The 25536-nt window shown below is 41.7% G+C and overlaps 1 protein-coding gene across 2 annotated transcripts; it reads right to left on the bottom strand.

Annotated features, from left to right (window-relative positions):
- LOC135106835 (excitatory amino acid transporter-like) lies at positions 1 to 21578 on the bottom strand. Of its 2 annotated transcripts, none has more exons than XM_064016193.1 (11): positions 21016 to 21578; positions 13115 to 13195; positions 9740 to 9938; positions 8400 to 8622; positions 6821 to 6884; positions 5545 to 5692; positions 4941 to 5064; positions 3727 to 3960; positions 2734 to 2928; positions 2191 to 2325; positions 1 to 1631 (listed from the first exon to the last, which is right to left on the bottom strand). In XM_064016193.1, the coding sequence occupies exons 2-11, from the start codon at positions 13181 to 13183 to the stop codon at positions 1331 to 1333; spliced, it is 1692 nt and encodes a 563-aa protein (XP_063872263.1). In that variant the 5' UTR covers positions 13184 to 13195; positions 21016 to 21578; the 3' UTR covers positions 1 to 1330. The 2 variants fall into 2 exon arrangements, with proteins under 2 accessions (XP_063872263.1, XP_063872264.1); XM_064016194.1 differs by lacking the exon at positions 8400 to 8622 and adding an exon at positions 7386 to 7605 and having other exon boundaries at positions 21016 to 21571.
- Positions 21579 to 25536: the final 3958 nt, after the last annotated feature.

Genomic DNA, 25536 nt, shown 5'->3' with positions numbered 1-25536 from the left:
TAACTGTCTTGATTTTATTGTCACCAGTTAACTACATACACATGAATAATACGTTTATATCTAACAAAGGTGTGGTGGCCTCGACACGTGGCCTTATTATTTACCTCTTAACGCTTCACTCCTGTACTACGTAAATCCTTATTGCACTTACGTACACCTACACTCGCTGCGTCATCAGAAAATACTGCTCCTGTTCAATAAAATAATTTGTGTTCACGAAGGAAACATTATGTACATATCGATGACGTGACGTGCTTTCCTTTACTGCTTACTACAGAGGGATGTCTTGCTTCCACTGACGGTCAAGGGTAAATTTCCTACGTTTATTATTCGTTCACTACTCTATTCATCCTCGCACACACATTCTATATAACATTCCTGTTTATTCATCAGTACACGAACACTGCGGGGGTTGAGTACTCTACAAAATATCGGTGGGTAAGGAACTAAGAGTGCGGTGGAGGTTTAGCAGAAGATGGTCTGCCCTCACGAGAGGGGAAGGATGCCTGACTAGAGCGAGGGACATCATACGGGGAACAAAGATAGGATATAGGAGTCCAAGTCGCCAGTCAGACAACAGACCAGCACAGAAATAATGTATAGAGGAGAGGCTCCGTCCTCTGGCCCGTGACGAATTCTTATGACTACCTAAAATTACAATACGGAACTTGTGCCACTGACCTTCTGTAGTTCATGAAGTTTGCTGTGCAGCGCGGTGAGGCACGAGAACATCTCACCACACTCCGGTACATTGTGTTCACTCTCGACTACTTAGGTCTTCATGTATTTTAAGATGATCTTTGTATATTTTATACTCGTGCATATATATATATATATATATATATATATATATATATATATATATATATATATATATATATATATATATATATATATATATATATATATATAACACTATTAAACAGTTTACTTTAGCCTTTGTTACTAAGGAATAATGCAATGCGCATAGTATTAACTATAGTATACCTCGTATCTTTAAAATTCTCAGTTGCTTCACAAGTAATGAATCATCCTGTAATATTTCACAACATTAATATTACTAAGTCACAACACAATAGTTGAGGTACTAGTACAACTACAACAGTGTTTGGGAATCAGCTGTGTGTGTGTGTGTGTGTGTGTGTGTTTGTGTGTGTGTGTGTGTGTGTGTGTTTTCATGAATGTTGTAAATACTGTTAGGTTTGCAGTTGCAGATCCATTAATACTCATCACCAAGCTCCACTCAGACCCAGACGTGTAGCTATGTACATGAGATCATAGGTGTCTACTCCCTGGCTGCCGGCGGGTGAGGTGCGCCGCTCTCTGCTGCTCAGATCTGCGTTTCGGAATTTGTTCCTTTATCTGGGTTACTTCCCCAGCACAGCTGTCCGTTGCCCTTCTCAGTCATGGCTACGAGGTCCTTCTGCGAGGTCTGAGACGGAGATACTGGAGGCTGCGGCGACACAGCCACCGGCGTGTGGGGGGGAAGGAGTCCTGACTCAACCCGGTCCAGCATTTCGATGGAAGGCTGCGCGGGGCCCATGCGTTCCAGCTCCTCCCGGCAAAGGTGCATCACGATTCCTGCCCCAAAGGCGTCTCCGAGCACGTTGATGGAAGTGCGTACGCGGTCCCTGCAAGACGCCGCCACTTGCTACATTTGTCACATCTATTCTCGCTTTGCTTTCTTAATGTCTTTGCATGCTGCTCATGGATGGACACAAACACACACACACACACACACACACACACACACACACACACACACACACACACACACACACACACACACACACACACACAATATTGAGGCTAGACTTAGAATAATCATCAGTAGCATGGAACTGTCATATAAAGACACGTCACCAAAGAACAAAGACACAAAGAGTTGTGCACTAATACACAAAGCGACAAATTCAATGAAGTTGTTATGAAGAGAGAAGAAAGATTTCAGATCTAGCAGCGAGAAACACATCACTATAAGAAGCTCATTGTTAATCAGTAAATTTATAATAAATGTAAGACTTGTTGATTCAGCTTCTTATTCCATTAAGTTTACTGTTGAGGAAGACTCCAATAAAACAATGCGGAGTCGATACTAATAGACATGAAAGGATGAAACATTAGGTTGCCTGTGACAAAAAAAAAAAAAAAAAAATGACAGAGTGACAAGAAGCAAGGAAGCAAACTCACAGGATCCAGTCTACGGCAAAGATGAGCGACACATGCTCGGTAGGCAGGCCGATGGCGGTGAGCACGAGCAGCATGGTGACCAGGCCGGCGCTGGGGATGCTGGCCGCTCCGATGCTGGCCAAAGTGGAGGTGAGGCTGCGGCGACAAGACAAGACCGTGAGCGGTACTGTGCATGTTCCATTACTAATAAGCAACATTTGGCCGGAACGAAGACTGACCGTGAGTAGAGCATGACCAGATCTATACAGTGCATTAGACCTATAATGCTGTGTGTACATGCAACTATGAACTAGACTTATGAAAGAGATAAAAAAAAAAAAAGAAGGGTTGGATAAATGTTTTTTGGTAGTCGACAAGATATATTCATCGCAATATACGCAAAAAAAAAAAAAGTAAAGCAAATAAACAAAACAATAAATTAATCAATTAAAAAAGGCACAACCACAATAATGAATGATCTCGAAACTTAAGTAGCCTATGAAAAACATGAACAAATCAAAGTATTTTACTGAACAGCAGTAGTTCACCACGCTGCGAACCCACCTGACAGTCACCAGCTCCCCGGGCCCTAGGTGGATGCCGTACATCTGGGCGATGAAGATGGAGCCAACCGCCTCGTACAACGCCGTGCCGTCCATGTTTATGGTGGCACCCACCGGCAACACGAACCGCGTCACCCGCTTGTCGATCTTGTTGTTCTCCTCCAGGCAGCGGAAGGTGATGGGCAGCGTGGCGGAGCTGTGAGAGAATGGTGGAGAAGGGAGTGAGGGGAGGCTGAGTGAAGGCCAGAAGGGAGAAAGAAGCTGAGAGTAGAGCAAAGAACCAAGAATGAAGTGTTAGAATTTATTGATCTTTGGACTGAGCTATGATGTGAAGAAAATACATTTACGAGCGTTGTCTCTGAGGTGGTGTATGAGCAGATGTGTGAAGTGGCTCGCGTATAGTGTGCGGTTTGTTGGTCCTTAATGCAGATGAAGGTCAAGTATTGATGGGGTCCTGGTATGGAAAATGAATAGTGCTGACGCCAACAGCATCATCATTAATGATAATTTACAAGTAAAAGGGACAGAATAGTACAGAAGAAAGCTCCCTCACATCAATCCAATCCACCAGCCCAACGATTCCCGACTTGAGGTGCTCACACACTCAAGGGATGCGAGAGAAAGTATATCGGGATGCAACAGAGAGTGGCTTATTTCTTGTCATTCATCAGAAGTCATCACTCAGTTATCTGCAAGTGTACTTCACCCTTTCCCTGCGATCTGCAAAAATTCCCGACGCTAAAGAACAATCTTTATAAATGTCTACAAAAAAAGAAAGGGATCACAAGAGTAGATTTTGCAGTTTCTAGCCTGAATAATGTTTGGAGGTGACTGTAGAACAAGAAAAAAATATCTCAGTTTGGTTAGTAGTTAAGGAAAGATGCGTCAAATACCAGTGAAAGGGTTAAGCACTGAATATGTTCCTAACGCATCCCCAGGAGAAGGAGGAAGAGGAAGAAGAAGAGCAGGATACCAGTATCATGCAACACGTCACCTGGATCCTGTCCCTAGCGCGGTGATCCAGGCCTGCACCATGCCCTTGAAGAACGTGGCAGGGTTCTTGCGGGTCACCATGAAGTACATGAGTGGCAGCGTGAACATGGCGTGCACGAAGAGGCCAGCGATCACAGTCAGCATGTACAGGCCGAGCATCTGGGCTGTCTCTCGCAGGTCCTCGATGCTCATGATTTGACCAATCACCAGACTCATGATGCCGAAGGGAGAGTACCTGAGGGGAGCGTTCGGGAGTGACTGGTTCGGAGAGTGTCTGAAGATCTTGTACCATATTCTGAAACATTTCTGATTCGTACCTCCACTTTCAGAAGATTTTAGTAAAAGTTTCATGGGTTTTTAAGATGATTTCTTTTATGGTTCTAGTGACAAACTAGCAAGATTTCTATATTATTAAAAGGAGGAGAAAGACTTGAGAACACGGCTGGTCATCTCTGTGGTCTTTGTAAATAGTTGTGATGAAAGTAAAGCGTTTCTGATCACTGGCCCTTCTAAGGGAAAGTATTTGAGGGCAGTGTTCGAGAGTGATTGGGAGTGTGTGTCTGAGAATCTTTTAAGGGAGAGTACCAAAGGAGAGTGTTCGGAAATTAATGGAGACAGTGTGTGAGAATCTTTGAAAGGGCAATACCTGAAGGGAGTGTTCAGGGAGGGATTGGGAGTGTGTCTAAAGAGCTTCCAGGCATTATTTACAGGCCACAAGGACGCAAAAACAATGAGAGGCTGGATACATGAAAGGATACAAGAGAAAGTTTACAAAAGGGAGATTACTGAACTACGTACTCGTATATATACCTTTCCTCATAAAAGCACAAATACAAATGGACTAGACTAGAACGAGAAGAGATGAGTGGCGAAGAGTAATATCAAAATGAAGGAAGACGTGAATTATAATTACCAGAGATGCGTGTACCTCATATTTTGCATAGTACAGCCAGGTAGTTACAATCAGGTATGCACACACACACACACACAGTACCCTTCCCAGCACGCACACACATACTTATGTATAGATAGATAGACTGATAGATGAATAGATAGATTAAAAGGTAGATATACATAGTCAGATAGATAGATAGTTAATTGACCAGAGGGTATGATATAATTCAACTCATTTTGGTCCAATTTATAATAACTACACGACAAAAAACTACACACACACACACACACACACACACACACACACACACACATGCTCACCACATGATAAGCTCCACCATCTTCATCACCACGTCGTTCAGGATGATGAAGAAATCCACCATCAACTTTCCCTGTGGCATTCGACCGATGAGTGACCCAAACGCCACACAGAACACGATCATTCCTGTGGGAGCCAAAAAGAGGATTAGAACACTGGCTAAGGAATCGGAAACCTTTATAGACGAGCTACAGGAAGGATCAGAATCGCTTTACTAAATAATCGAAAACAATGTAGAGAGAGAGAGAGAGAGAGAGAGAGAGAGAGAGAGAGAGAGAGAGAGAGAGAGAGAGAGAGAGAGAGCGCTATGTGGAAAGACAGTACTTACAATGCTATCTTAAACACGTAAATCTCCTTTCAGTTATGGATAGGTTAAAGAATCAAAGATGAAAAGAAAGAAGCAAAAATATTAGTACCAAAATAATATGAAGTTAAAAAAAGGCAAAATTATATAAGCAAAAAATAAAATGAACAAATTAATAAATAAATAACATTAACAAAAAGAGAAGAAGAACAAGAAGAAGAAGAAGAAGAAGAAAACAACAACAACAACAACCACAACAAACCACACATTCCTTTTCCCTTCAGCAGGATCACCAGACTCACCCATGACGTTGGTGCCCTCGGAACTGGTGAGGGAGCGCTCGTACTTGGTCTGCGGCGAAGTGTCATTAAGCGTGGTGTCGTTGAGCAAAGATCGCATGGTCTCGTTCAGAAGCTCCAGGGTCTCATTTAGCTTCGGAGCGACGTGAACCTGAAGCAGAGCAACAGATCGGGTGTTTGTAATGATGACGGGACGGTGTGTGTGTGTGTGTGTGTGTGTGTGTGTTCATTTTTTTGCCTCTTGATTTTGTATGGAGTTTTTATAGTTTTCTGTATGTTCTTATGCTCAGCCTGGCCTCACCGATTGCCTTTCTAGAACTCGTTATTGTTTATTTTACTCTTTTTTTTTAAGTTGGACAAAAATGAGATAGTAAGTTTTTGTATTACTTGTGTATTTGCTACTACTACAACTACTACTACTACTACTACTAGTACTACTACTACTGCTACTACTACTACTATTGTGTGTGTGTGTGTGTGTGTGTGTGTGTTTTACGTGTTAAGAACTCTGCCTTAATAAGAAAAAAAAAATAAGATGAAAAGGAAAAAAAAACAATAAGCGTCAAATATATATAAAAAATAAATAAATAAATAAAAAATGAATATAGGAGATTTTTAAAAAAGTTGGCTATTAATGTTTCAGAGATGTCTTGATACTTCTCTTTTAAGACAAATTGAAATCATCGTATGTATGTCATCTCCTAAAGACAAACACACAACACACTGAGATGATAAACACAGCATACGGGTGTGGACGATAAGAGGCAAGGTAGGCAGATAACTAGATAGAGAGATAACGTTTTGCTGGGGTAACCTGGAAAAGACGGGCCGTTGACAAAGATACGTGAAAAATATTGGGATACATTTCTCATGGAATGGAATTAAAAAAAAGAGACTAATGGTGATATAATGAATAAAGCAATACTCATCATGTCTCTCAGCTAACAAATAATGCCGAAGCGTAAGAACAAAAATAACAAACATGGAGGTTAATAAATAAGAGTTAAGCCAAGGTAGTGTGGGCACTGAAACTTTACAACTCTCACTTCGATCATTTCAAAGGCGTCTAGTCGATACTGCACTGGTCTTTAAGGGTGTTTTTATTATTCTAGTGACAGATTAACAAAATTTCTACATTATCAACAGGAGAAACACTCTTGAGAGCCCAGCTAATTATCTCTGTGGCCTTTGAAAATAGTCGTGGTGAGAGAGCAAAGCGTTTCAGAATACGGGCCTGTCAGGAGATGAGGTGAGGGCGTGGATGGCGTGACGTACTGACCTCCTTGTAGACTGTCTTGGTGGAGGAGAAGCTTGCCATCACCAGGTTGTCCGGGAACATGTTTCTGAAAGGGAGGCAACGTGGTCATATCATCTCCACCACCACCACCACCACTTCTGCTACCACTGCTGCTACCACCACTATCGTCACCAGCAGCAGTAGTAATAGGAGCGGTGGGTGTAATGGGAGTCGTCCGTAAGCTGAGTTCTGTGTGTTAGTACTGTTATTATTTTTCCATTAGAGTGTATACTGAGGTAAAAAAATCTCTCTCTCTCTCTCTCTCTCTCTCTCTCTCTCTCTCTCTCTCTTAGCTACAGTAGTATCTTTCCTCTTCGATTCAGATCACTGATCCAATCACTTCTTTTCGTCCTGCGGAGTAAAATTATTCCGTTTTCTCCAGCACTTTCAATCAGCCGACCAACCAGTTAACATCTCCCACGTCAAGGCTGAAGGCAGGAAGAACAACGACGGAGGAACCGAAGAGACGACACGATGACAAGCACATGGAAGCGACGGACAGGAGCGACAGTGGCATATCAGAAGGTAACGAAACCACCTTAACTACCTAACGATATCCAGGAGCGCGTCAAGAACCTGCGGCTCCTCTTCACTCTTCTCCTTCAGTGTCTGCTGGGACTCGCCTACCAGGATGGATGGGTCCCCGGGGTGAATAGAGGTGACCATGGTGATGCCCAGAGAGGCGGCTAGGATAGTCGTGGAGAAGTAGTAGCAGAGGGCACGGGATCCCATCTTGCCTGACGACCCGGTGTCCAGACAAGACAGTCCTGGCGGCGAGGAGGGAGAGGTGGTGGTGGTGTGTGGTAATGTTAGTTAGAGGAGACGGTGGCGGTATGTTGTGGTGTGTGATGTTAGCGAGCGCTGGTCAACTTGATGTCACGGACAAATCGCATTGCAAGAGAGAACGAGAGACGAATTCTGACACGAGACTCCACACACACATGCACATATACACAGTACATACAAACCAGAGGCACGAAACATTATATAGAGCACAAAGTCATATCAAAATTGACATTATTACGTAAACGACACACAGAAACATCAGTTTACAGGACTTGGGACTTAATAGTACAAACCAACACTGCACTTTCGACAGTAACACGATAGCATGATGAACGCTAAGTCACGGAGGTACACTAGACAAGAAAGGCTCTGCACAGACATGAGCGGCACGAGGCATGAATGACGCTATGCATGAATGATACTACTAGACTAACGTGTCGCCGGACAATGAGTGCCATTAGACGTGAAATGTATGTGTGTCAATGGAGGCTGTGAAGAGGAGGAGGAGGAGGAGAAGGAGGAGGAAGGAGGTGGTGAGGCGCGTAGGATTAAGCAAATCGATGAAGTAGGGAGGAGGAAGAAGGAAACTAGAAGAGAGAGAGAGAGAGAGAGAGAGAGAGAGAGAGAGAGAGAGAGAGAGAGAGAGAGAGAGAGAGAGAGAGAGAGAGAGAGAGAGAGAGAGAAGAAAAAGGAAGAAAAGTTCGAGTAGGATTAGTAAAACTTCTACTCATACCTGTCAGAGCCTTAACTCTCCTCCTTCACAATGTCTGTATACCTCACAATGTCTAGGAAGGCGTCCATGGTGGTAACCTTGCTGCCATCTTTGAGGATGTCCGGTGTCTCCCCCATCGAGTGCTTGAGGAGAGTGGGACTGCCCGGGTGGATGATCACGACACACATGATACCGGTCACCGCAGCGCAGATGGTGGTGCCGAAATAGTAAGCCAGAGCTCGGGACCCCATCTGCCCTGAGGCTGTGGCGTCCAGCTGGGCCACACCTTTACCGGGAGTAGTATATTCAAGACAATGGCGTGGAGGTGTGAGGAAAACATGTTCGTCGGGTTTGAAGTTGTTGGTTGGAGATATTTACCAAGGAAAAGCTGTATGTAGTACGGAAACAAGATCATGAGGAGAACTGGGAGGGTTTGTGTGGTGCGAAGAAGCATGTATGTTAAAATAATCATAGAAAGGTTGAAGAATCCTAAGAGTCACTAGAAAACCTGTACTACGGAGGTGAGATACTTATAGTGCGGAGCGAGCAAGAAGGGTACATGCTAAAATAGTTGTAGAAAGGTTGTATGGGTGCGAAGTGCTCATTACCAAATCATGAGGAAAGTCGAAAGGTTTGTGTGAGGTAAGGAAGAAAAGCCGCAAGAGTGAAAAGATGTATTGTGGTTTTTGGCCGTGGAACTGATGCAGACGGACGGAAGGAAAGGGAGGAGTTCCTTTGAAGAGGTAGCGTTGAGAAAGGTCAGTAGGAAGAATGAGGAGTGTTGGGTCGATGTATGATGGCGGGCTTGTCAGAAGAAAGGTTACACAAGAGGAGGAGGAAAGGATAGTGAGGAGGAGGTGAAAGGAGAGAGATTACAGTACTCTACCTAAACACACACACACACACACACACACACACACATTACATAATCATTTCCATTAACAAAGCAACAATGAACACAAGACACAGTTTCATCTTACTGTACATGAATGCAATGGAAGCACACGAACGAAAGGGATCATTCTCAACAGAAACAAAGATCTGCATGACCTAACTTCTTCTTCTCTCTCTCTCTCTCTCTCTCTCTCTCTCTCTCTCTCTCTCTCTCTCTCTCTCTCTCTCTCTCTCTCTCTCTCTCTCTCTCTCTTTATCTATCTATCTATCTATCTCTATCTATTTATCTCTCTATCTCTGTAAGGAAGATCGACACAGAATATATTGCTACACAATTATTCAATCCGTATCCCCTTTTTCTCCCTGCTTCGCCCTCGTCCCCTACCTCACTGCATCCCTCGACATTTGTTTACTTCCCTCCCATACCCTCCATACCTATACCCACCGATACCCACTCCCACACCACCCACGCCTCCCTTCCCTTCATCTCGCCCCTGACCCCCACTGACCTGTGATGATGGACGAGATGATCAGGGGAAGGATCAGCATCTTCAGCATCCTCATCATTATCTCGCCGGGGAAGGAGACGAGCATGACGGTTTGGGAAGAGTACTCGAGGGTGCGGGCGAAGGCTCCGGCCAGCACGCCCAACACCACGCCCAGGATAGTCATCACCAGCAGCAGGTTCTCCTTCACCCATGACGACACCTGCAACACGACCACCATGATGCGCCACGTTATGGTGTCTGGGACAAACACAGCACCGCCATTCATAACTGCGAGAGCTTCCGGCATGTGTGTCAAAGATATGTGTAAAAGAGTGATCCAAACCTCAGTATTCACACTCGTGCCTTAAGTAAGAAGAATATGTCAAGAAGAAAATCACCAGTTCTCCACACGGTCTCTAAAGCAATTGTGTCAAGTGTACAACCAATGTCCATATAATACAGTATTCTATGGACATTGTGTAAAACTGTGAATTTTCGCACAATCTAGCGCATTGTACATGTATGTTATTTTGTTTCCAATGCAACAGACAAAAAATCGAATTAATTTCTTTTTAGTAATTTTGTAGAAGTTGTATGTTCTCCACTCTAATATAGGACTCATAGTGTACTCTTTCATTCATATACGCACGACTGTACTGCAAAATTAATGCCATCTATTGCTAAGCTTCATAAACACAATTTGCAACACTTATCAACAATTCTCTGAAATTCTGAATCTTTCTGGACAATTCCCTTTTGATTCTATAGACATGAAGTAAGGCACAGGTGTTGGTACCGTCTGCTTCGTTATTTTGCCTCCATCGTCGATCAGAAAGACTGGTTTCGTCAGCATGGGCAGCGTCTCGTCGGGGTCCGAGGCGTGGATGGCCATGAGCCACTGCTTCTGCTTATTACACTTGGAGAACATCTCTCCCTGGGCCATGATGGAGGGCTTCAGGATCGTCCCTTGTATGGAGGTGCAGCTCGCAATGGAGTCACGCTTCACCCTCGAAGAGCTGAGGGAAGTTTCATCAAACTGAGTAAACTGACGCACCAAGCCAGGCTCTGAGGATTGTGAGGTTGTGAGGCTCATGAGGGAAGGCTTCCTTCTGACTCTTCTGGACTGGCGGTCGTGAGAGAATAGAATGCTGCTCGATGAGTCCTTTCTGCCCTGAGGAGACTCGGCAGCCGGTGGCAGGACAAAGGTAGTCAGTGATTCCCTCTTGGTGAGGCGTTCACTTCCTCCTGTGCTCTGCTCTCGCATTGTTTTGAATCTCAGGCTGGGCTTATGGGCACCGTCTCTCTTCCGAGCGACACCACTGGCATTGAAGCGTGCGCCGTTCGGTGGATTATCTGTGGTTTGAATTGATTTTTTACCAGAAGAAAGGTCTTGTTCATCTGTTAACTTTTTGTCAGCGAGATTGTCATCCTTTGTGACTTGATCAGTATCGCCGACTGAGGTGCTTCCCACGCTCTCTCTGTGAGTGGCATGTGTGGGCGTCCCCTCAGCACTCTCGTCGTCGGCTGACAAGATGCACTTGCTGCTCGAATCCATGGGAAGAAGGGAGATGCTGACGTTGTCCTAATATCACTCACACACCAGATGGAAAGAAAAGCTGTGTGTATCAGAAGGCCGTGGATATTTTGAACACTTCCTAAACGTGAGTGGCGGAGGTGTTTTAGAGACGCGTGTTGGTGTCGGCGCTGCCAAACCTCAACTGTCTTTCAGTGTGGTTTCTCCTCAAAAAAACTAAACTTAGCGTCCAGTCCTTATCAGGATTGAAATATTGTACGAAAAATACAAGAATGAAGACAAAGAATACAAAACTCTGATGTAATTTTCCGCTCCAGTTAGAGTGTAAGGGAATGTAAGGGACATGAATAATACATGAGCAATGCGGAGCACACGGATAATTTCACCGATAAATGCAATAAGAAAACATCCCGCGAAAAACGAGATAAGAGTCAAATAATCTCAAAGTCGCGGGAGTCTGACGCGGTTGGAGTAGCTCCTCGTTAGGAACCATTGAGGGTGAGGAGGTAATGGCGCTCACCGCAGTGCCAGCCCCCACCACCCCCCGGTCACACCATCCCACACGCCTCTGCCCATTCTGCGTCAGTGACCGGCACACGGGGCACGAGAATCAATCACAATGTAGACCGGACGGCAGGTAGCATCAGGAAGGCGAGCAGAACACGAATCCTGTGAATGTGGTGAATGTGTCCTTAGCGGTGAGCACATGGCGACGTGACGTATTCCTGCACTACCAGAGTAAAGATTTAAAGAGAAAATCATGTGGTGCTTGACTCTTGCATCATCGTTTTCGTCTAAAGCTGTCATGTTCTCTTTCTCTTAAGTTAGTGTGATTGGTATTTTCGAACCATTATGCAACTTGGATAAATAGGGAGTCAGAGGGTATATTATTGTCTGTTATCATACATCAGTTTTTGATACACTGAGGCAAATAATAAGTGAACAGAGAACATAATGAAGTCATCCTCGTACAAACTCTTGTAAATTGCCTTTAATTACTTTTTAAAAATCAAGAGTAGGCAGAAGTGATGTTTCCATACTACGTTTGTTTATGTTGATACACAAATTAGGTTTTATGTTACTTTTTTTTATCCTTCGTTATTATTATTATTATTATTATTATTATTATTATTATTATTATTATTATTATTATTATATTAGTTTGGGTATAAATATGAACTTCAACAAAACAGAAATTCAGTGAATAAGTTGTGAAAGAAACGTGACAGTATCCATGAAGTAATCTTTCCTGGAAAATCTCTCTCTCTCTCTCTCTCTCTCTCTCTCTCTCTCTCTCTCTCTCTCTCTCTCTCTCTCTCTCTGTGTGTGTGTGTGTGTGTGTGTGTGTGTATAAACAAGAGAAACATAAGATTTAGCATTATGTATGAATTATTTCGATACGTTCATATAAATTACGAATATGTTAAATAAACCGAGGAAAGATCGTGAACTGTGAGAAGACCTTTACTTTCAGGAATTTTTTCCAGGAAACACACACACACACACACACACACACACACACACACACACACACACACACACACAGACACACACACACACACACACACACACACACACACACACACACACACACACACACACACACACACACACACACACACACACACACACACACACACACACACACACACACACACACACACACACACACACACACACACACACACACACACACACACACACACACACACTCAAAAAAAAAAAAACCCAGCATTTCAGGACCCTTAAAAAGGAAAAACAAAAATTTCTATATAACAAATATTACATAACCTTAAACACGGCTTCACTGAACGTCCCTGGCAATGGAAAAAAGGAAGGAGAAGCGTGCACAACAGCCTTACCTTGCCGCCGACAGATGGCTCTGGTTCCGTCATCCTGATCACCTCGGTGCTACAAGCCCGCCCCTCCATTTTCGCACTGACCTGAAATATATCAGTATTACATAAGCATTACCGACAGCACCAATGTAGTAGATATAATGTGTTCACAGTCAATATTTAATACAACACACTGCCATCCACAACAACATCAGTAATTAGGAAACGATGCTTTGATGGAATATTCACGTCAACAACGGATAAGGGAAAAAAAAAAATCTGAGGAATGTCCCCATGTCACTTCTCTGCATTTGTTGTGAAGAGGCTACCACGCTTATCTGTGCATTCCCTGTCACAGATTCCTGAACTGAACAGCGGATGAAAATGACACCCAGCTATTTATTCCCTTCATTCTGTTTGGGTATTAGGAAGAAACTGAAGTGTGATATTGTACATCAGGAAAGGAAAGTAGAAGAAAGAAAATAATGATGACTTTGTCCATGTCTTCCTGTGGTATGAACCATAATGTAATGTAATGTATAATTATCTTACCATATCTTTCACCAGGGACTCAAAAGGTCTGTATATTCTTGTTTTCTCCCTTCCTATCACTTGAATTCTTCCAAGAGAGAGAGAGAGAGAGAGAGAGAGAGAGAGAGAGAGAGAGAGAGAGAGAGAGAGAGAAGTATCAGGACACCTCAAGCACTAAGTTGGCCTACCTATTTTGAATTTTCTTTATTATACTTTTTAGAAGCGGCAATTAAGTGGGATTTTTCGTGCCCTTCATATCTGTGTACTTAGCCACTCTCCTCCACACGTATAAAAAAGGCGACGTCACGATTTATTGCACGAGGGAATAAAACCACTATAAAAAAAAGACAAATAAATAAAGAAAAAAGAGAAATACAAATACGTACATAAAATAAAAAAAAAAAATACAACGCTTCTCTTACACTACTTTTTTTTTAATAAGCTCTAATGTAAAATATCAAGGTTTTCAAAGGTGTCTTCAGGATTCTAACCAAAATTCAACAAGAACTCTGCATCATCGGTCTCCAGTGAATAAAAAAAAAAAAAAAAAAAATTGGTGTGTTCTCGAGTGCTTTCATCATTTTAGTGACAGTTAAACAAAATATTCTACGCAATCAAAGGAAAACAACTGTGATTAATTGATCTGATTTTATGGCGCCGCAACATCATGGTCATACGGCGCTGCTGCAAAACGTTCAAAGCAGCAACGATGGCAGATTAACATATTGACATTAAAAACAAAATTATGACATGTTAAAAAGAGAGAGAGAGAGAGAGAGAGAGAGAGAGAGAGAGAGAGAGAGAGAGAGAGAGAGAGAGAGAGAGAGAGAGAGAGAGAGAGAAACAGAGGTGTGAATATGTAAAAGAAAATGGGATGAACCAACAGAAACTTAGATGTCACGAAGTGAGAGGGTTCGTATTGAGAAGCTGTCCTCTCATCCTTGTGGCCTTTGAAAAATACGTACTTCTTATAGAGTCCAGAGCGTTTCAAAGTACCGGCCATGAAGCTTGGACAAGGAGCACCACATAATGCTGAAGATGGAAAAGAAGTAAGGGTTCACACTGAATTGCCTCCCTGTAAACACGACTGAGCCAAGCAAGGGGAACGTGTTGAGGGCTGTGCCACGTTCCCTTGAGCTTACATAACACTACTATACCAAATCACCACCTGCTACATCACACCCTGGCGTCCCTCCAGCTTGTGCCCGCCCCCTCACTCTGTCCCTTATTCCTTTTATCTTCTCTCAGTCGTTGTTATTCACCGTTTCTCTCATCTCAGTGGTATACGACTCCGGTACTGTAGCATATTTACCCAATAATAACTAAGAGCAGCATACTGTTAGTCAGATAATACTGATTTTCGTACTTAGTCACACGATTTCATTGAGGTAAAGTTAAATGGTATAATCTAAGAAATTTCAACTATTCGGTCACTCCTCTTGCTGTCAATTGTGTCTTTCAATATTGTAATTTAGACCTGCATTGTATTTTAGTGAGCTTAAGAAGAGGCTGCAGCAGTGAAAGGGTTAAATCAAGCAATCTGTCAGTTATAATTTTTCTAATCTCTCTTTCTCGCACTTCATTCCGTAACCATGACAGCCACTTGAGTACACAGCCTCTCTGCTTCTTTCTGTTCTCCTCATCGCTCTGCGGGTAATTATACTTAAATTGGTTAGTCAAGATCCCACACACACACACACACACACACACACACACACACACACACACACACACACACCACCACCACCACCACCATCACCGCTAAACCTATTCAGACGATAATTTCATATAATCGAATCACGCGTGAGTCTCAACAATAGTAGCTTTTAATCAGTCAATTGGCAATGAAAAATACAAACTTCACGGGTTTCTGAGAGATCCAGGGGTAGTAGTTCCATTCTTAACCTTTGACTGCTATTTGATACATCTTTCCTTAATTACTAATCACTCTGAGACATATTCACTTGTTCTAGAGCCACCTCCAATCTTCAAACCGGTTAGAAATTGCAAAATTTATTTTTCTTTTCTCCCTTACTTTCCTGCAGATGCTTATAAAGATGCCATGCATTTCTTCTGGTGCTGCTAATTGTTTCGTATTTCAGTGAAAGAGTTAAGAAATTGTTTTTTATTTAAAGTTATGCACTAAACAAAATATTCACGGAGTGACTATACACAAAACAGTGTTGCAAGAATCTGTGCGTGTGAGAAGACCATCAACCGAAAGAAATATAAATATGATTTATGAAAATATCGCGAAAGCTACACACGCATAACTCTTGGAAGGCACATTGACAGTTAATTTCACTGTCCCACCCCAAAGGTATCAAACAGTGTTCTCTTGCAGTGTTTAGCCATACAAGGTTTCACTAATATTCCTCCGAATCAAGCAGAATTAACGCAAGAGTCACACAAATAAGAGCCGCGGCTGCTCCTCTCTGTGGCTCTTTCATCTCACTATAATCTGATAATCATATTCAACAGTGGTGCAAGAATGTATGAGAAGAAGGAAAGGAAGAAAATATAATAGTAAGCTATTACTGTAGCGCAGCAGTATTCATGCAGAAGGGAATTGTGTGTGTGTGTGTGTGTGTGTAAGAGGAACATTGACCAAGGACAACAAAAAGTACAAAACAAAAAGGACCTCTAGAGCGCCAGCACCCTGAGCGAAGTAAAAAAAAAATATTGAAAATTGGAGGATAAGTGTCTTGAAACCTCCTTCTTGAAAGAATTGAAATCATACGAAGGAGGAAATAAAGAAGCAGGCAGGAAGTTCCAGAGAGAGAGAGAGAGAGAGAGAGAGAGAGAGAGAGAGAGAGAGAGAGAGAGAGAGAGAGAAAGAGAGAGAGAGAGTGTGTGTTTGTGTGTGTCTGTGCGTGTGAGCGTGCCAGTAGGTCCACACATGACACATAAAATATACATACACACCTATACACTGCTATCATCCTAATCTGTAAATTTGACTCGACACAAAGAATGTGAGTGCTAAGTTCATTTCAGCCATAAACGAGTCTTTTAGTGAGCCAATTTCTTTCTATATTTCCTAGATTTGACTAGTAATTTCTAAAACAGTTTACGCCACAATACGAAAATTCATAAACATAACGGTAAAAAATAAATAAATATATAATAATAATAGTAACAGCGGCCACATTCTCACCGGTGACTAACATAAAGCAAGGGCAGCTCAACAGGACACACTGATGCGTCCTTCTAAGAATTCCTGAACAAATTTACCTTATGCATTACGTCACAGATATTCGGAAACTCATACGTTCCTTTCAATAGTCGCGTGCATTCCACAACCGGCTAAAGGACAGTACTGTTGGTGACTGCTGCTATTTCTGCTTCCTCTCTCTCTCTCTCTCTCTCTCTCTCTCTCTCTAACTAGACAGACAGACGACCGGGCACAATCAGGTCGCCACAGATCACACACGCGTCATGAAATCGATGGTTGAGGTGTTAGGGCGTGTCGAGCCCCGGGTGGCAGTGAACTGACCCTTCCAGCTTCCAACTTGGCTATCACTGCTGCTGCCCCATTAAATACCACAACCCACAGCCACTCAATGTCTACCTTTCCTCGCCTTTCTTTGCCTCTATCAGGATCTTTTTGCCCTTGTCCACCCTCACTCTTCGTGCCCTTTGCCTTGAATCAGCTTGCTTTTGTTCCTAGTCAGGTCACACTATTCTCAGGCCTTCGGTTAACAGTTTCACCACATGCACATCTATCTCCTTCCACATTCTTAGCTAAAAACTAGTTGCTTCTTCCTATTACCTTCGTTCCTTCGTTCCTATTACCTTCTTCCCTTTGGTAAAGTTATAAAAAGTAGGAAAATTATATTCAGTTGCAATATGAGTTAGTGTATACGTATGTTTCTCCCCTTTATGCATTCTATTCCCTGTTCAAGGTAAAACGTTTTTGACCGCTTGTCCTCTAACTTTTCCTACTTTTTTTTTTTCTTTTTTGTCTCAAGTAACGATGATGTTCAGGAGCGACTCAGTCCACGTAAATCAAATGACAATATGAACTAAGGTGAAGTAAAGACTATTTAGATTTTGGGATTTTCAGTAATATTTTCCTTTGGCAAATACTTCCTATAATAGAAAATAATATATATATATATATATATATATATATATATATATATATATATATATATATATATATATATATATATATATATATATATATATATATATATATATATATATATATATATATATATATATATATATATATATATATACACACAGGGTATCCCATAAGTTTCCATACATATGGTATCACGAACGCCATTACAAGCATAAAATAGAGATGTGTTTGAACGTGTTCTTCACCAGCGAAGGACACGCATTGAAATGTGTTTTCAACACAAAGGCAGTCATGTAGAGCATATCATATAGATAAAAATTTTTTTTCTATAATTCTATAATTTCTTATAATTTTTCCTATGTATGGAAACTTATGAGACACCCTGTATATATATACGAGTATATATATATATATATATATATATATATATATATATATATATATATATATATATATATATATATATATATATATATATATATATATATATATATATATATATATATATATATATATATATATATATATATATATATATATATACACACACACACAGATAGATAGACAAATAACTAAATCAATGAACAAATAGACAAATAAATATCAATTAGAAATAAGACTAAAAAAAAGTAATATAAAGCACACATTAATAACAAAATCTTTCCAGAAACTCAGTTAATTTAGCAACAAGAAGCAGGAGCTTCCAAACAAGGAAAGAAAGCGATGATGTGTCTGGACCTACTGCCTGCAGTGGGGAGAGGAGAACGACCTGATGAGGAACAAAAAGACTCCGACGCGAGAGAAAGTAGGATTGATTGATTGATTTTATTTGATAACGCCACAACATCGTGGTCATAAAGCGCCGCTGCAAAACGTTCAAAGCAGCAAAGATGGCAGGTTCAAATACTGATAAAACTAAATTAGGACATGGTAAAAAATATAAATAAAAGGACAGAAAAAAATGTGAATATATTAAAAGAAATGGGATGACACAACGGAGACTTTAGTAAATAACGTAGATAAGCAGGGATTAGAGTAGAAACACCACTAACAGCGAAAGGAAAGAAAGAATGAAAAGAGGATGAAGTGACATAAAAAAAAAAAAAAAAAACTGAGGCGGCAGATGAAAACAACAAAGAGAAAGAAGTGTTGCCTACAAAAATGGAAAATGAAACAACAATAGAAAGAAGAAATGTTCAGGAGGCAACAAGAGGAGACAACGGGAAGAAACAAGTACACAGAAGGAGCAGCAGAATGATGAAGCTTGAGAAAGGTGTCATCAGAAAGAGACCAAGGGGCGAGGGTGAAAAATGAGATGAGACAGAGGTGAAAGTCACATGACTGGCGACAGAACAGAAATGAGTACGATTGAAGAAACATGTTTGGCATCATTAAGTTTGAAATAAAATACAAGAATAATTGAGAAAAAAAAAAAATCAATAATGATGATGACGATGATGATGATGATGATCATCATAATAATAATGATAATAATGATAATAATAATAATAATAATAATAATAATAATAATAATAATAATAATAATAATAATAATAATGATAATAATAGTAATAATAGTAATAATAATAATAATAATAATAATAATAATAATAATAATAATAATAATAATAATAGAAAAATCACGTTCACAGTGTAACATAGCAGTGGTGTAGGTCACCCTTGGCATTAGGAAGGTGTGCAACACAAGAGTGAGGCTCACCATCGAGTCTTATACAGCAGGAACACGTAGAGTAGCAGATAGGAAATTTCAAATTAAAACAAATACATTTAAAATTCAAACAAATGCATTTCAACTTAAAAAAAGAAAATAATAATAATAATAATAATTTCTAATTGAAATAATTGAGTTCTACATTAAAAGAACTGAAGTTTACAATGAAACAACCTAAATTTAATCAAAACTCAAGTTTACATGAAATCAAATAAAAAGGGAAAGGAGATAAGGCATTAGCACTGTAAAGATAAAGAAAAATTACCTTTCATTATAAAATTATATTATACTCAAATTAATTATATTTTCCGATCTAATTAAATTTCTCCGAAAAATAAATTATTGAACGCAATTTCTTTCATCCAGGTACAGATAATTGTATGAATAAAGCAACACAGGATAAAATTTTATTGAGCTGTTCTTTGTATTTGTACAGACACTGTAGCCGTACAAGAGAAAACAAAAAAATCTTCACGATATTTCACTGTTCTTCATCGTATGTTAACACGAAAAAAGAAAGAAAAAAACAATTAATGCATTACGTAATTATCATTACTTTTGCGTACAAAATTACGTAGAGAAAATAAAAAATTCACTCAACTGTAAATAATGTAGCTACATCACACCAACAAAATGCTTCTTGACATACTTGGAAGTTTCTAGACACAGCACTGGCATGAGGGCTGACGTGGCACTGTCAATGCAGCGTGTGCTAGATGACAAGTGTTCCCAGCCGCTATAAAGCCAAACCTTCCGACACACATTCATGTCTTACAAAATTTCTGTTTTAAATAATATTTGCCTGATTTTGTTTTGTATTTGGTTGTTTTGATTTAAAGTTCAGTTGTTATAACTTAAAATTTAGTTCCTCTAATTTAGAATACAGTTGATTTTTACTTGAAATTAATTTAATCTAATTTTATATTAAACTCTTTTACTTTGAAGCTCAGTTCTTTTACTTTGTGACAATACTGCAGCGGGAAACAGGCGCCAGACAGTGATGGAGCAGCTACTAAATCTTGGAATTTTTTGTTGTTCGGGTAAAATAGTTCATGCATGGGAAGTGTTGTAATTAATGATGGCAGTACGTCAAGATTAAACTAGGTAATCATCATACAAATAAAGGCAAGCAAAGAGAATATAAATGCACGAGCTAAACAAATCTCCCTAAAAAGAGACGAATGGTGTACGAGTGTTACTACACACACGACATAAAAGACTGAGCAATGTATTATGTGTATGTGTAACGCGCATGCAGACTATTGAAAATAAATCGTGTGGGCCGTGGTGATTATTAAGCCAACCAAAAGCATTCAAGAAAGAAGTAACCACTTTCAGCAGGTGATGATGAGAGCTTGGCGTCTTGCCTGACACTAAGACACCCGAGTCCCGCTAGAGTGCCTTCCATAGTCGTTGTCCTCATAGGTGTCTTAAATACCTCAGTAAGATCAAAGGAAGCTAGAGAGAGAGAGTCTTAAACTTCCTCGGTAACATCCTACTGTAAGGACGTAGAAAGGCTGGATAAACTGAAGCGTTGAATAAATTGCTCGCACAGCGCGGAGGTTCACTTACCACCTGCTTTGTTGATTCAAACGTTCCGAGTCCTCGCGATCTTGTGCCGCGACGCTCACTCCTCGGAGAGCATCATGAGCGGCATTGTGAAAGGCGGGGAGTGTCTCGGTGTTATCGGTCAGAGTACCAGGAGGAACTGTCTCGTCACACTTCTGAGTAATTATATATGAACGAATAAATTTCCCACTTTTGCGGAATTAGTTTCGTACTCCTTTTATTTTTCCTTCTCTTAGTACGTGGTTGATGATCCCAGCGCTATCACTCGACGGTTAGTCTAAGTAACACAAGGAGTACCGTCGTCTTATATCGTCAATTACTTGAATGGATTTTGTTTCGCATATGTTCGCGAGCGTCTCGAAGACGGTGTCATGAGACGGTATCGCTACGAGTGTCCGGCCGCCGCAGGTAGCTCCAGGGGGCAGACTGTGGTGAAGACGAGGCCTGGGCGACGGCGACAGCCACAGCGGCTTGGCCCAGTTTGAGGTGGTGGGCGGTGCCAGGCGTCATCGCCCCACTCCAGCCCTCCGCCCCAGCCTGACCGCGGCCCCGCCCGCCCTCGCCACCCCTGCCTGCCCCCTGCCCCCCCCCCTATATATTTAATTAGTTAGTTTATTGACCACAGGCACTTTAAGTGAAATTACATATGAAAAAAAAAAATAGTAGTGATGCTATTCTATATACAACTACTCCCTGTTATGATTCTGCGGTGAAATATTGTGTTGTAAAATACTTAACAAAATAAACCTTTGAGATTTCACAAAGTTGTCAGGAAGTCACCTGCCTAATGGCCCGAACTTTATCCAAGATTTCATTTTATTAAGTGAGGAAGGGTTCAATTTATATTATGTTCTCTGAGACACATACATGACAGTTAACTGAAGGTCATGGAGAATGATATTTGGTATGGCTCGCTTACCATTCAAGGTACCTCCTGCCGCTGTGGAGGCTGCCACGGCTTGGTAACCTGCAGGTGTCAGTGAAGGTGCACTACGAAAGTGTGAGGGAAGGAAGGATCCACACAACTTTTGCTCCTGTAGGGGCGCCGAGCCTGGGTGTAAACAGGACACCGAAAGAGGAAAAAGCCCATTAGAGAAACTTTATAATGGTACACCCAAGACGTTTTAAGCCAGCCTGGCGTGGCTTCTGCCTTAACGCCAGTCTACTTTCTATCAACTGGGAGAAGACTTAGCCCTGTTTAGTGGAACCATACAGACTGCTGCTGTTGATGATGATGGTGGTGGTGGTGGTGGTGGTGGTGATGGTGATAATGATGATGACTATTTACTTATTCTAGAGAAACCTTTGTCTATGCATCTAGTTTCTCCTCTTAACTCAAAGGACTGCAAAGAAGAACAGTCCATATTTTGAAACACTGTGGGGTCTATATTAAACCATCACCAGAAATATAAGATCCCACTTGAAAAAAAAAAAAAATCACTTCCTCAAAGCAGCTATCAAAAAGTAGTCGAGATAAGGGGCCGAAGTGTTGGAGAATTCTGACTACAATCCTGAAGAAATCCCAGACTACATAAGTGTTACGTTCATGCAAGGAAAACATGCACTCAAACCACTCAAACCACTTTCTTCAATGGCCGTGTGTGACAATTGAGAAGCACTGCCCTAGCGCCTCGCCACGCAGCCTCCGTCCCACACACTAGTACTCGACAGAAAGCGTGTCAAGTGGGATACGAATTTAGGTCTTCATCTTCGGTTCTTGAGTTACGTCACATTTAGGGGATGTTCACGAAGGCTTATAAACCTGAGTGTTTACTGAAATTATACGATGCTCCATCTCGTCATGGCAGGGACAGCATGATATCATCGGAGAAGTGGAGGATTATTCTTGTACTCCTTACTCTCACATCTAATCACGTCTTCGTTATTATATTTCCTTATTCTTTAGTATAATCTTCCTTTGAAGCGGAGAGGGTGGTGTAATAAGGATTTCCTGCATCTGGGATAGTACGAGATGAGTACTAGAGCCAGCCACCGACGGGGAGAAGACACGTATTGTTGACCAGCGCAGTGCGTCACGGGAAAGATGGGATGAGAGGGAGTCTCAAACATTTGACTGGTATGAATGAAGCAGATTCTCCAAAGGCCAAAGGGAAAACAATGAGTGCAAGGAAACGTGACCACCGCACCCGCCGGACAATGAACATGAAAAAAAAATCATGATGTTATTTACTATTTTCAAGACGCTTGTTATTTTTATCTATATTTTATGTGAAAATTGTGTGAACACAACAGCAGATCCAGTGGCCCAAACTTCGTTGTTTATTGTTCAGTAGGTCGATAAGGTGTGTGTGTGTGTGTGTGTGTGTGTGTTTGTGTGTGTGAGAGAGAGAGAGAGAGAGAGAGAGAGAGAGAGAGAGAGAGAGAGAGAGAGAGAGAGAGAGAGAGAGAGAGAGAGAGAGAGAGAGAGAGAGAGAGAGAGAGAGAGAGAGAGAGAGAGATGAAAAGACTTCAAGTAAAGGCCGCGGGAGCCACTCGTGGGGCGGCTGAGGACAACCCCCGCTTGACCTACCCTTGAGTGTGTTGACCGGCGGCATCACGCCCCCACCCCTGCCCCCCACGCGGCATCTTGGAGGAGATCTTGTGGAGTAAAGCCTGTACAGCGCGCCCTTCTTCCCGGTGCCTGCCTCGCTCTCCTCCCCTCGCCGCCCAGCCTTCCTTTCCTTCCGAGACTCACTGCCTCTACATCTTTTCAGTTTCGTAAATTTTCATTCAAGAACAAAATGATGGAAAATTTTACAAGGTATTTCACTAATATGATTTAGGAAGAAATTATAACTGATAAAAAAAAAAAAGTGAAGCGAAAAAAATAACTATAGAGCCTAAAATTAAATGTTGGTGCAACGCTCACAAGTGTGTGTGTGTGTGTGTGTGTATATATATATATATATATATATATATATATATATATATATATATATATATATAGAGAGAGAGAGAGAGAGAGAGAGAGAGAGAGAGAGAGAGAGAGAGAGAGAGAGAGAGAGAGAGAGAGAGAGAGAGAGAGAGAGAGAGAGAGAGAGAGAGAGAGAGGTATCTTGCTTCCTTCTCTCTAGTACATCTGCCCTCGCGCAACCATCTCTTAGAAGGACGGAGTGACAGCCGCACGCTAAATGAAACTAAAGTGCAGTATTTAATTGAAATGTATTCACTATGTACACACACACACACACACACACACACACACACACACACGCAAATACTGGGCACAAGGGATAACATTAATGCGATCAATCCGGAGGTCAAGGAGCAGTGTGACGTCACCACCACAACTCCGAGCCTCTCCTTCCTGCCGTTGATAGCACCCCTGGCCCCCCCGCACTGGACCCGGAGCTCATGCAAAGCCAGACTGAGGCGAGTAAAGGAAGGAGAGAACTGAAGGAGAGTCATGGATTAGGAAAGAACAAAGAGGATGAAGATAACCGGGAATTCAATGTAGATGTTTCGGTGAGATAAGGAAGTGTTGCTTGGACCATTCAGACGCTTTGTAGTAGTAATAACAGTACTAGTAGAAGAAGGAGGAGGAGGAGGAGGAGGAGATAAAAAGAAAAGAAAAGAGGAAAAGAAGGAAGAGGAGGAGGCGGAGGAGAAATAAAAAATAGGAGGAAGAGGAGGAGGAAGACTTCGAAGGATTATGTAAGCTAATCAAACAGTGAACAGACCGTTAGTTTCTTGTATGGCCGTTTGGGAACTACTGACTAATTACGGTAAAGAGATGGGATAGCACAGCGCAAGTCTGCTTTCCATCCATTACTTCCTTTTTTTTTCACTCATATTGCCGTTCCCAAAAGAGAGAAAGAGAGAGAGAGAGAGAGAGAGAGAGAGAGAGAGAGAGAGAGAGAGAGAGAGAGAGAGAGAGATTAATTTCACTGAGTTGTCTCTGTCAGACTCACATTGTTTATCAGTATTCATGTCACAGTCATTGAGGTACACCGCATTTGAAAAATAAATAAATAAACAACATAGAAGTGAAAGATAGGAAATCTCAAGCACCATCAGGATTACATGGCACCGTGAAGTAAAGACTCAACTCTATAAAGAATGAGACAATACTGAATAAACTGAATATAATGACTCTCCTTCCTTCCTGACGCAACAGTCCAGCTTGGAACATAACAGACAGATTGACTGATTGTGTTTAAAGCGCCGGGGGACCTGGGTCACGTGGCACCGAGGGGTATAGATTGCTCAACCGACATCCCCAAGCCAAGAGCCGCTTTTAAACTGCCCTATTGAGCCTCAGGACCTCGGGATAGATTGCCTGGTGGCAGGACAAGGAAGGGGCGGGAGGCGATTTGTTCCTTGGCTCCCTCTGGTTCCCTCTGGCTCCCTCTGGCTCCCTCTCGATCACCCCCCCCAGCTCTCCTATCCCATTCCCACACCCTTCTTCTATGTGCTCCTCCATGCCCCGTCCCCAGTGCCTTCTAACCTCTCCCTTTCTCCTCTCCATTACTCCCTTACTCCCTACATCCCATTCTTCCCCTCCCCACTTGCTCCCTTTTTTGG

Source organism: Scylla paramamosain, chromosome 14 (genome assembly GCF_035594125.1).
Source record: "Scylla paramamosain isolate STU-SP2022 chromosome 14, ASM3559412v1, whole genome shotgun sequence".
NCBI lineage: Eukaryota > Metazoa > Arthropoda > Malacostraca > Decapoda > Portunidae > Scylla > Scylla paramamosain.
Note: the sequence above shows the minus strand (reverse complement) of the source record. Positions and strands in the feature narration are given on the sequence as shown.

Excerpts from the sequence above, each read along its gene's own strand:
- LOC135106835 (XM_064016193.1), bottom strand. The coding sequence starts at position 13,183 with ATGGAGGGGCGGGCTTGTAGCACCGAGGTGATCAGGATGACGGAACCA. Across the intron at positions 5,693-6,820 it reads CCAAGACAGTCTACAAGGAG|GTTCACGTCGCTCCGAAGCT; the intron begins GTCAGTACGTCA and ends GCTCTGCTTCAG. Across the intron at positions 5,065-5,544 it reads CGAGGGCACCAACGTCATGG|GAATGATCGTGTTCTGTGTG; the intron begins GTGAGTCTGGTG and ends TGGCTCCCACAG.